The sequence below is a fragment of the Vigna umbellata genome, chromosome 6 (genome assembly GCF_029865625.1).
Source record: "Vigna umbellata cultivar VRB3 chromosome 6, Vumbellata_1.0, whole genome shotgun sequence".
NCBI classification, from domain to species: Eukaryota; Viridiplantae; Streptophyta; class Magnoliopsida; order Fabales; family Fabaceae; genus Vigna; species Vigna umbellata.
The window spans coordinates 38,340,310-38,353,553 of NC_142170.1; the positions used below are offsets into that span (position 1 = coordinate 38,340,310).

At 31.7% G+C, this 13,244-nt stretch overlaps 1 protein-coding gene across 1 annotated transcript; it reads left to right on the forward strand.

Moving 5' to 3' along the window:
* The first annotated feature begins 2,405 nt into the window (after positions 1 to 2,405).
* Positions 2,406 to 6,684, forward strand: LOC148197406 (amino-acid permease BAT1 homolog). The gene is made up of 7 exons (XM_088092531.1): positions 2,406 to 2,562; positions 2,646 to 2,906; positions 4,671 to 4,689; positions 4,820 to 5,039; positions 5,122 to 5,303; positions 6,102 to 6,391; positions 6,492 to 6,684. The coding sequence occupies exons 1-7, from the start codon at positions 2,444 to 2,446 to the stop codon at positions 6,664 to 6,666; spliced, it is 1,266 nt and encodes a 421-aa protein (XP_087948657.1). The 5' UTR covers positions 2,406 to 2,443; the 3' UTR covers positions 6,667 to 6,684.
* The last annotated feature ends 6,560 nt before the right edge of the window (positions 6,685 to 13,244 follow it).

A 13,244-nucleotide genomic window follows, 5' to 3' on the forward strand; every position in this document is an offset into this window, starting at 1 on the left:
GGCATTCTCTGACGCATGTTGCATGTTCTCTAGGTAGGCCATGTTTAATATCTAATTTGAACTGAAACTTTTAGGCGTTTTTGTGCTGATGGTTCTCATTCCATCTGTTACAACCGAAAGGGCTAGTGTCAGCTTTGTTTTCACTCATTTCAATGCTGAAAATGACAATGGAATTAACAGCAAACCCTACATATTTCTCTTGGGACTTCTAATGAGTCAGTATACCCTTTGTGGGTACGATTCATCAGCTCATATGCTACATCTTTTCTACTCTTTTTCTTCCTTTCTATATAATGCAGATGGAAAGCTTTAAGAAAATTTCCTTTGCAGTATAACCTTGCACTATTGCTTCCACTCCTTAAATTTTGTTCTGCTTGTTTCCATTGAAAGAGAAGTTATCAAATCACAAGTTTCATGCCTAAAATTGTACTACTATTTGACACCTAACAAATTTGTATACTCACTTTATATCTACTATTTTATCTTTCAATTTCTCCGTTCCTTTACAAATACAAAAATTAACTTTCTTAATTACTAAAATACATTTTCCTTAATTTCAATATAATTATTAAAGTCAAATATGCTTCCTGTTTTTAGACCAAGCCTTTGAGTTTACTACACACATTGTGGCATTTGAAGCAATGGTGTCGATAGCAGTGATTGCCCTCAATATTACCTATGCTCTGCCTATTTTTTTAGGGTGACCTTGGCCCAAAAGCATTTTGCTCCAGGGCCTTTCAATTTGGGCCGTTATGGAATCATTGTGGGCTGGGCTGTAATAATTTGGGTTGTGATAATCTCCGTACTGTTCTCGTTGCCTGTTTCGTATCCAATAGCCATCGAAACATTTAACTACGCTCCTGTTGCCGTTGGATCTATGCTTGCTCTTGTAGTCGCCTTCTGGGTACTCACTGGTCACCGTTGGTTCAAAGGTCCTTTAACCGACGTCAAAAACTCAAACTTTTTCATTGTTATGATGCCTTTGTAAGACCTTATTTATCAAAACTTACAAGTAAATCACTAATTTAGCTTCTGAAACTTATATTTTTATTATGGTTCCTAAATATATATCATCATTATCTTTTGTCTATGTATTAGAAACCAAAATAAGAAAATGAGAATTTGAATTTTAGAAACTTAAGTGAAATTCTGAATAATTTCAACCGTGTGTGTTATGCTTGTACTAATCTCTCTATCTTTGTAATATTATATCTTTAATCAATTTTATTTCTTTCAGTTTTAAACTTAATTTTTCTTATTTTTACTGTATTTAAGTATAATTAATTATTTTCAACAAATTTATTAATAATATGTTTTAATCGTAGTTCATTAAAATAATAGTTTATTATTTATGTAAATATGACTCCAAGAAAAGTATTGAAGTTTGATATTTGAAAAAAAAAAGACTACAAAGTCAAAAAGTGTTCCTTAAATTGTTTTAGCTTTTATATGTTCACATTCGACAACTAATATTAGTTGGGACGTGTTTAAATGCAATATTTCTTATTATTATTTACATCTACATACGTAAACATAAAGAGGTATATTACTATTGACCATTACATTTAATAATTGGAACCATATATTTATTTTATAACATAAAGATCCGTATATATAGCTGAAACTAGAAAGAAATCAAATAGAAACAACACATGCACCTCTATGTGTGTCCCTTTGTTTCACGTTAAGAATATTACGCGTGTGGTGAATACAATAGTCAATAGACTTTTAATTTCCATTAAATTGTCTCTTTATATATTTAAATAGATTTTAAAAGACAAAAACAAAATAGAAAATTGATTTTCCGATAAAAACGAATCCTTGTTCAAACTCATCACGAATCCAGAGTCGATAAATTAATATATATTTCTAACTGTCATTAATAAACCCTGGTTCTGTAAAAGGTTAATTACTGATCAAATTAAAATAAGGCATCGACATCGAGTTAGTTTAAGAAAGAGTTTACTATTGTTTTTTCTCTAAACTATTTTATATTTTTGTATTTAGCATCTCATTAAATTTTTGGCGTTCTAAGTAATTTCTTTACTTTTTTAAAAGTCAAGTATAGTATTATTAAATTTTTCTTGTGAATGACAGGGGAAGCCAACCCTCAATGGAATAACAAAAAAAAACTAATAGTGTGTTATTACCTTGTTTAAAAGTTAATAAGATAATTATATTTATTATAATAAATTATATTTTGAATGACTTATTTACTATTCCCTTCAATAATTTTATTTAAGGCTGCTTTGAAGAAAACAAGAAATACAATGAATTTAATTTATTCTAATCAAACTGTTCCACACATTTATATTTTATTCAATTATTTCTCTATCTACAAAAAGTAGAATGGTAAATCATTCGTGTAAATTTCTGCATGATACAATACGTAATTATATTGCCAATACCACGGGGAGTCTCTGTGATTGCTTCATCAATCGTAATGGTTTCTGAAAAAGTGCTCCCTTTCCATGTGGTCGAAAGTGGACACGCTCCACTTGATTCCGGCCATGCCCATCTCAGAGAACTCGGTTACAAACAAGAACTCAAGCGTGACCTTTCGTATATTTCTCTTCTCTGTTTTCTCTTCTTTCCATGTTTTCACTACACTTTTTTTTTTTAAATCTTGCTTTCAACTGTGACAGGGTGGTTTCGAATTTTGCCTTTTCGTTTTCTATTATGTCGGTGCTCACCGGAGTCACTACTGTTTACAACACTGGATTGAACTATGGTGGCCCTGTTTCCTTCGTCTATGGTTGGTTCATTGTCTCTGCTTTCACCATGATTGTGGCGCTTCCAATGGCCGAGATTTGCTCGTCCTATCCCACTTCCGGTGGGCTTTACTATTGGAGCGCCAAGCTTGCTGGGCCCAGATGGGCTCCCTTCGCTTCATGGATCACCGGCTGGTATCATACCCAATTCCTTTAACTTATTTTCTCCAATTTAACTATAACATCTTCAATTCAATAATTTTATTTTCTGATTCTCAATGCAAAAATAAATAGCTTTTCTCCTAACCGCATGATATTACTATGCTAACACGAATGAATCAATGAATGCATGCATGACAAAGCCACATCATATATGCACCACTATAATGAGTATCATTCTGTTTTTTAAATTTGTTTCCTCAAAATCACCCATACCTACCTCTCACTTTCTTTTCGGTTGATTTCGTCCTTCTCATCGATATGAATGATTCTGGATTCGTTTCCAGTTGTCGTTCCGTATTTGGCACGGGTCGCCCAGTCTTCATTATCTATTAAATACGAGTTAATTTAAGAGATATAATATCATATAGTTGTTATACAGTGTGTAAAAATTCAAAAGATTATTTTCGTGAATTATTTTACGCACCTTGTCATTTAAAAAATTTGGCACATCTCTCAATTATATTATAAATACGAATGAAGGCTTATTTGATGTTCGAAATAAAAATTGCTTTAATCTTTAAAAGTTTTTTCATTACGAGTAAAGTTGTCTGTCAAACAATTGTTCCTCTAAAGTTAATATACCAATTTTCTGTTTTTCCAGACAAATGTGTATAGGATGAAACTTTTAGGGTCTAAAACAACAATAGAAGTCACTTTTAAAGATAAATTTATAGTTGTAAACGAGTGGATAAAATAAAAGTATATGTTAATGTTAATGTGATATTTGAAAAGGTAGTGGTTGAAAAGTAGTAAGTATGTATTATACGGAAACATAAATAGTAATTTAATTTTCTTCATTTAGTACGACTTTTTATTCTTCTTCTATTCGTCTATATTTAGTATGACTAAGAAGATAGATAACAAGAAAAATGAGTTATAAGTATTTAAGATGTTCTTCTGTTTAAAGAAACTGTATTACACTCTCTTTTAACAAAGATTTGTAAAAATACTATTTCAGGGTAATTTTTAATACTTAGTTGTGGTCTTTTGTTGATACATCTAAAAGTTTATTGTATGTTTTATGCATAATTCAATATATGTATGAAGTAAATGTAATTTATGATGCCTGACACTTCGCACATGGAGAAGGTTACCATCCCACATTTTTATGAGCACTTTTTTTAAGGCTTAAATGTTTAGTTATAAAGTAAGAATTGGCTGAGCACTTTTTTGTTTTTTTAAGGTTTAAATGTTTATTTATAAAATAAGAATTAGTCGCAATTCATTAGATAGACTCTTATCATGGCTCTAACATCATATTAGAAAATGGATTTAAACTTGACTCATTTTCGGAAAACCAACTTATAAGATGAGGTTTGTACCTCATTTATATATTATAATTTGGTTTAATCTCTATTCGATGTGAGACTTCCAATTTAATACCATTCTATTTACTACAAATGAGTAACGTAGATAGTAAATATATCATTTAAGCTAGTTACAGATTTCTTATTCGTTCCGATCTCGGACTGTTTTAATATTTTCCAATAGAGATTTTACGGTTGTATTAGTGGCGCATAAATTTTTCATTTACTTCTCAATTTTATGATGTAAAATGTTCAATCATGTTTTCGATAATTTAAGACATAATTCACCACAGATGCCTAATGTTCTGCCTTAATATGCCGTATAGCTTGAAATTAAAGTTTACTGCCCAATCAACGTGTAAAGTTTTATAACAAGATACTCTGCAATATGTTTGTCTGATGGTTATTGCATGGTTTATCTGTTTTACAGGTTCAATATTGTGGGCCAGGTATTCTTAAGAAGACACATTCTATAATTTAAACATCCTTCAATTTCACTGCAAGGTCTAAACTTGTATGGGATATAGAACTATGTTAATTCATTTCAAGCTTAAACTTTTGGTTTCTTTTCGTTTTCAGTGGGCAGTGACAACAAGCGTAGATTTTTCACTTGCACAATTGATTCAGGTCATTATTCTGCTTAGTACTGGTGGGAAAAAGGGCGGTGGATATGAGGCATCTAAATATGTAGTTATTGCTCTCCATGGGGGAATCTTGACCGTACACGGTATGATAAACACCCTTCCGATCTCATTCTTGTCATTCTTGGGACAAATGGCAGCTATTTGGAATGTTTTAGGTACGAAGAAAATTCTTGTTAAATTTAGTATTTTCTGCATTCGGCTTTCATTGGAAGCCCTTTCTGAATTGTAAACTTTTAGGTGTTTTTGTACTTACGATTCTGATTCCATCTGTTGCAACGGAAAGAGCAAGCGCCAAGTTTGTTTTCACTACTTTAAATACTGAAAATGGGGAGGGAATCAGCAGCAGACCTTACATATTTCTTTTGGGACTTCTAATGAGTCAGTATACCTTGACTGGGTTTGATGCATCAGCTCATATGGTGAACCTTTTCTACTCTCTGTCTTCCTTTTGGGAAAAACCATGCACTACATTAACTAAAGACAATGCTTGACAGCTTATGTTATTTAACTTATGTTCTCTCACTTTATAATATGGTTTTTAAATCATGAATTGGGCTCAAAATCTAAATGGTAAGACAAAGCTAGATAAGATTTTACAAATCTAAATGGATTTTTGTAGGGATAAACTAAACTCAAAATTTAACAAAAATAATTATTCATTTTTTTTATCTGAGCTTTGTGTTGAGCAGAAGTTATTTGCACATCTGTTTCAACCTCTTCTTCCAGGATTAGATAATTCCAGATGAACTGAGATTGTTGTAGGTTTATAGCATATCATGTAAGTATAACGAGTTGTTTGTAATATACAAAAAAAAAATCTAAAATAGAATTTGAAATCATCTTATAAATTAGATTTTAGTCTAACTAGTAACGAGATAATCATCTCTTATGTATTCGTTTTAGATTCTGACACTGGTCAACGTGGGCTTTGCGTTTTTCTTTTTCAATATTACCGTTTGTCCAAGCTCGAAGGATCAGTCTGATGACTGGGTCTAAAATTAGTAGCATGAAATTGTGTCTTAGAATTGATTTTTTTCATGAATTGTTTCGTATGAGCTCTATTAATAACTTCAGTTTAAGTATTCGGAGGAAGAAGGTTTCTCTTACAATTCAATTTCATATTGAAAATTTTATGCTCTTCATTTCGAGTGATGGACCAAAGTGTTCCTAAATGATCTAGACTAAGACCTTCTGTTTACTGTAACTTGTATATGCAGACGGAGGAAACCAAGGATGCTGACAGAAATGGACCGAAAGGAATTATCAGCGCCGTTGGGATATCCATTGTTGTTGGATGGTTTTACATTCTGGGCATTACCTTTGCAGTCACCGACATCCCTAGCCTTTTGAGTGAAGATAATGATGCTGGTGGGTATGCCATTGCTGAAGTATTTTATCAAGCATTCAAGAAAAGATATGGCAATGGAAGTGGGGGTATTGTTTGCTTAGTAATCGTTGGTGTTGCGATTTTTTTCTGTGGCATGAGTTCAGTTACCAGCAACTCAAGGTAAATGTGGCAACCCTTAGTTTGCTTTCCGTGATATGGATTAAATATCTCGGTTACACTTACGTGTGAATATGCTATGATATGCTTAAACATTTTCCAGAATGGCTTATGCTTTCTCTAGAGATGGTGCCATGCCATTGTCATCATTGTGGCACCAGGTTAACAAACAGGAGGTCCCTATCTATGCAGTTTGGCTTTCCGTTTCAATATCATTTTGCATGGCATTAACGGTATGTGTAAACTTTGGTTTCTCTGATTTGTTGAAAGTGGAATGATATGATTAACCATTATAATCTGAAATGTAAAAACATTGCAGTCTCTTGGAAGCATAGTTGCTTTTCACGCCATGGTGTCCATAGCAACCATTGGTCTCTATATTGCGTATGCCTTTCCCATATTCTTTAGGGTGACATTGGCACGAAAGCATTTTGTTCCTGGGCCTTTTAACTTGGGCCGTTACGGACTTATCGTGGGCTGGGTTGCCGTTCTTTGGGTGCTGACCATTTGGGAGTTACTCCCTCCACCCCCACGCATTGCTTCCTGCACCTTCCCATTCCTCTTTTACCCTTCAATAATATTTAAACGGATATTGACATCCGTTAAAGAAAAAACGGATGTCGACTTCCGTTGAAGGGCAAACGGATGTCTGAGATCCGTTTCACTGTAAAATGAAACTAAAAGCTATCTTCCTCTGCCCAAAAACTATTAAGGGCCTACCTTTCTCCCTCTTACTTTTCACGTAGAAACTTCCCCTTGCAACTCATCAACCACTCAAACTCCTACAAACATTCTCATGATATAACACACCAACACTCCTGCAACCTCCTTCGTGTATTTACTTCATGGTTTAAATTCTTCATTTCCTTCTATATTTCTTCTCTTCTTCCATTGAAACCTCTCCTTCCAATGCAACTCTTTCTTTCTTTCTCACGTACCCCTCTCTCTTTCTATTACTTTTTCATATAAACGTTGAACCCCAAACTCGTCTTATCTTCACTAAGTTCAAATATCTTCCAATTAAATACCCAATCTCTCACTTTCCATTACAGAGAATCTACCTTCATGCAAAGACCTATTACTCACTGTTTCTCCCTCTCTCATAAGATCCTCCACATACACATATATATTATTTCACAAACTCTCACTCTCGTCAATCTCATGCTTAACCCACACTACACTTCTTCTTTCTTCTCTATAACCAAACAAACACACACGTGCTATCCGCATAATACTCTCTACCTTTCTTCACTTTCTCTACCTTCATACACACAGCCGTCTCTTGGCGTGCTCGATAATTAAAGAGGATCTGAAGAAAAAATTAAAGAAGTGGAAACAAACATAAAGAATTGGTTGGGAACAAATGGATATGGAGAGAAAGAGTGAAAATGAGAGTTGGGAGTGGGGCTGCTGTGAAAATGAGAGAAAGAGATTTAGAGTTTTCTTAAAAGAGTAAAAAAAGTAAAAGATTAAAGTAAAAAGGATAGTTTTGTAATTACAAATTTTTTTGGGGAGGTGAAGGGAGCAGTTGGGGTGGTAGAGGGAGTAGCTCCCTGACCATTTCCATACTGTTCTCATTGCCTGTTTCCTACCCAATAACCGTAGAGAAGCTTAACTACACCCCTGTTGTTGTTGCATGTTTGCTTGTTGGGTGTTGCTCCCTCCACCACCACACCTTTCTCCCTCCACCTCCCCAATTTTTTTTAATTCCAATTATATCCTCAAATTAAAATTTTTTATTTTTATTATTTTAATTTATTCCAAACCTAGTTCTCCTACTTTACTCCCTCCACTCAATCTTTCCATCTCTCAATTTCGTTTAACAATTTGTCTTCTGTTTTACTTTACAACTGCATTTGTCTTCTCCGTTTCACTTCTCCTCATACGATTCTTTCTTCTTCATTTTCCTTACATTATTAAAATACATTAAAAATATATTAAAAAATAATAAATCAAAACATTTAAATTAAATTATTAAAATATTTCCAAAATAAAGAATAAACTAATAAAATAAATCCTAAAATTAAAAACGTAACTCGGAGTCCGTTTAAGGAAAGAACTGATGTCAACATCCGTTTATGGAAAGAACGGATGTCAACATCCGTTTAAGGAAAGAACGGATGTCAACATCCGTTTAAGGAAAAAAACGGATGTCAACATCCGTTTAAGGAAAAAACGGATGTCGACATCCGTTTTTTCCTTAAACGGATGTTGACATTCGTTTTTTTCCTTAAACGGATGTTGACATCCGTTCTTTCCTTAAACGGATGTTGACATCCGTTGAAGGATGTCACCGTTTAAAAGTTACGTTTTTTATTTTAGGGTTTTATTTGAAGGTTTATTCGAAAACACACCTTAAGGAAGCAACACACGCACTGCACCACTCCACACACTGCACCACGAGAGCGACACTGCATCACGAGAGCGACACTGCACCACGAGAGGGAGACTACTTGATAATTCTTTCCACTACCACCAACCTTTACAACTTGTAGTATCTCACCGCGACAAAAGAAAGAGATGAAGAAAAATAATGTTAAAATAAAAGAAAAATATTTTACTCATGTAGGAGGAACTAAAATAGGTTATTAGTGGAATAAGTTGTGAATGGGTAAAATTAAAAAAATTAACCCTAAAAATAAAATTTTATTTAAGGGCAAAATAGTAAAGGGGAGGTGGAGGAAGAAGGGTGTGGTGGTGGAGGGAGCAATACCCTTGCTTGTTTTCGTAGTTTCTTACTGGATTATCAGTGGTCGCCGTTGGTTTAAAGGCCCAATTACTAATATATAAAAGGTTTAATACTTGATCCCTACTTTTGAGAGTTTGGTTTAAAATGATTCTACCTTTTAAAAAAATTCAACAAGTTCCCATAATTTATTAAAAAATGTTTAATCCGATCATTTTCGCTCACGTCGTTAAAAATCTAACGGTGCAAATGCCACCGTGGCCAAACCTGACTGAGCTGTGAAATTTGATGAATATGTGGCACTGTTAAATATTTTAAAAAATTAAAAATGACGTAATGTAGGTGACACGTTACTTTTTGTTCCTTGTTCTGATCACAAAGGAGGCACTTGAAGTTGCAGCACGACCACCGCCACTGTCACTGCTGCGGCCACCGCCACCATCTATTTCTTCTGAATCGGCGACAACACTTTCCACAACCCCCAAATCGATTGTCATGGATTTCGATCCCAAATCTTCCACATCACCAGCGCCAAACCCTAACTACGCAAATATTATCAATTGTTCCGCCATTCAAAATCCTTGACGTGAATCGTTCATCAACAGCTACCGCCTCAAGCTTTCCACTACGTAGTCCGCATACAAGCTCCTTCTCAACAAAGAGAAGTTTTATAAGAAACTAATACGTCATTTTTAATTTTTTAAAATATTTAACAGTGTAACATGTCACGTATTGGCCACGGTGGCATTTGCACCGTTAAATTTTTAACGGCGTGAACGAAAAGGATCGGATTGAATATTTTTTAACAAATTATGAGACCTTGTTGAATGTTTTTAAAAGATATGATATTTTTTACCAAACATATAAAAGTAGGGATATATTAAACCTATATAAAAAAATGAAGTTTCGTTTACAATAATTCTTTTTAGAATCCTATATTTATTTTTCTTTTAGTCTCTATAATATTATTCTCGGGACATGTAAATTGAATATTTTAAACTCCATATTTGGTTTTAAAATGAGTCGATTCATTGGAAATCAATTTGCAATTATTTTGTCCTTTGACTGTGCGGTCGTTCTTTAATTTTTCTTCATTGTTGCAACTACCGCAATGTCTGAAGAAATTTTTCTATGTTGAGTAACTCAAAATTTTCTTAAGTTTGTTGATAAACATTTTTGGAAGAAAAATAATTATTTCATAAATTCAACTTATATTATGCACTATTAAACAATTTTTTAGATATGATAAATGATTTTAGCTATTTTCGTTTCATTCAGTCCTAGTATCTCTTTTTGTTTTTTAAGTATATACATAATCAAAGGAAAACATAAAAAAAAAAAATTCAACAGAAAATTTTTACTCGATATATGCTTTCATTTTTTATAAGGTGCATCTCTTATTGGTTGAACAAAGAGCGAAATGAAAATGTGTTGCAGTCTCTTGGCATCATTGTGGCATTTGAAGCAATGGCTGCCTATTTTTTTTAGGGTAACCTTGGCCCAAAAGCATTTTGCTCCGTACTGTTCTCGTTCCCTGTTTTGTACTCAATAGCCATCCAAACATTTAACTTCGCTCCTATTGCCGTTGGATCTGTGCTTGCTCTCGTAGTCGTCTTCTGGAAACTCACCGGTCACCGTTGGTTCAAAGACCCTTTAACCGACATTAAAAACTCAACTTTTTCGTTGTTATGATGTCTTTGTAAAACCTCATTTATCAAACCTTATAAGTAAATGACTAATTTAGCTTCCGAAACTTATATTTTTATTTTGGTTCCTAAATATATATCATTATTATCGTTTGTCTATATAGTAGAACACAAAATAAGAAAATGAAAATTTGAACTTTAGAAACTTAAGTGAAATTATGAATAATTTTAACCGTATCTTAAACATAACTCTTCTTTGAACAAATCTTAGTGTTGTTAAAATGGTTAGAACTTGCAGATCAACCTGACCCACTACAGGTTCGAGTCAGGTTAGATTTGAAATTTTTTTTATACGGTTTAATTTTCAATTCGGTTTACTTAGAATCCGGTTCATCCAGGTTGAACTCATGGTGAGTCGGATTGGCTCACCAACCCACCTAGTTTTATTTAATTATTTATTATTTTGTGTTTTAATATTATTAGTTAATTTTTTTTATTGTATTCTAAATGAGAATAAAGAAAATATTATAAAATGATCAATTCAATACTCTAATATTATAAATGATAAGTGACACAAAAATTATCAATATTATAAACTTATTTATTTATTTTTAGGGTTTGCTTTTGGATTATATTTGAGTTATATGTTAATTTTTTATTTTGAATTGTCTTTAGAGTTTAACATTATTTTAGAGTCAAATTATTTAAATTTAAATTACAAAAAAATTGTAATTTTTTTAGATTAAAAAAAAACAATTACAAAAAAATTGTAATTTTTTTAGATTAAAAAAAAACTTGTAATTAAGTGAGCTAGTAAGTCAACCCGTTTAACCCATCAATTCGTGCGTGGTGGGCTAGGCCAGACCAAATTCGAATTTTTTCGGCTCACTAATAAATAAGTCGGGTTAAATTGACTCACTAAGTGATCAACCCATGGATGATCGGGCTGGGTTGGACGGAATGACCCGTTTTGACACGCTAATAAACCTCTCTCTGAAAATATATATATATATATATATATATATATATATATATATATATATATATATATATATATATCTTTATGTAAATACAAATGTGTGTGTTTGTCTGTGTTATGCTTGTACTAATCTCTCTATCTTTGTAATATGATATCTTTAATCAATTTTATTTCTTTCAATTTTAAACATGATTTTTCTTATTTTTATTGTATTTAAATATAATTAATTATTTTCAACAAATTTATTAACAATGAGTTTTAATCACAGTTCTTTAAAATAATAGTTTATTATTTATGTAAATATAATTCAAAAAAACAAGTGAAGTTTGATATTTGAAAACGAAAACTACAAAGTCAACAAATGTTGCTTAAATTTATTGAGGCTGGTGGAGAACATGCCTAACCTTTTGGTGTTGACACCGGTATGATTCGCCATCATTGGCCTAATGTCAATGCAAAATTAATAGTGAAATAAAATGATAGTCAAAGCTTTGAAGGAAGAATATCATTCATAATTTTCTTATATGAAAATAGTATCGCTATAATTCTCATAGCATAAATAGGCTACTTAAATTGAGAAATTTACAATTTTAAAATAAGGTTGTTTTTAAATTTGTAATTTTATTTAGTCATATACTTAATATAACCATCAAAGAGTTTAAATAACAATGAAAAAACTATGAAACAGAAATAATGTTCATAAATATTATATAAGAAAAAAATCCACATATTCAATGCTTTGAGATTTTGAATTAAAAATTATATTAACGATGTACAATTTTTTATTTTAACTATCAAAATTTAATTTTATCCATCTAACCCATTTTCATGTGCAAAAATCCGTATCATATCAAAATCCATCTAATTTCAATCTACAATTCACCAATTTATCAATTTATCAATAATTACCGTCATATACAAGTTACTATATTAATTGGAGTTTAAAATATTTCTCTTTTACTTGATAATTCCTTATAACTAATTGTATGGTTATAAATAGTTTGGAGGCGTAAAACATAATAAAGACACCGTAAAACTCATGTAACAAGTTAAATTAGTTAAAATAATGAACCTTCTCAATTATAAATTTATAAAATTGTTTTAATAACTGGTTAACTTCTACATAACAGAATTTGTTTGTCAAAAAGTTAAAATTAAAAATTAGAAGTTAAGAGGAAAAAAAAAACTTTCATCACGTTGAGAAAATAAAGAAAAGAAAAACAGAAATAAAAATGGAAGAATTGAGCCACAACTCTTGATTGGTTTAACATCATCCAATCATTACAAGATTGTATTTTCATCTTTATATGGATTTAAAATTTACCTATATAAGAACGGCAACTTTGTTGGATTATGATACACATTAATAAATTTTTATATCCACTATTTTATATATTATTTTGTTTATACATAATAAATACTATAATTCACTTTTTTTTACTATATTAAATTTAAAAGTGAGTTGTAAAGTAGTTGATAGAATGTAAAAAAAAAAAAAAGTCCTCTTTTCAGTGTTATACGTAAAAAATATTTATTTTTTTAAGT

Coding starts and splice junctions, on each gene's coding strand:
- LOC148197406 (XM_088092531.1), top strand. CDS start 2,444: ATGGTTTCTGAAAAAGTGCTCCCTTTCCATGTGGTCGAAAGTGGACAC. Junction 2,563..2,645: donor GAACTCAAGCGTGACCTTTC/GTATATTTCTCT, acceptor CAACTGTGACAG/GGTGGTTTCGAATTTTGCCT. Junction 5,304..6,101: donor TTGATGCATCAGCTCATATG/GTGAACCTTTTC, acceptor TTGTATATGCAG/ACGGAGGAAACCAAGGATGC.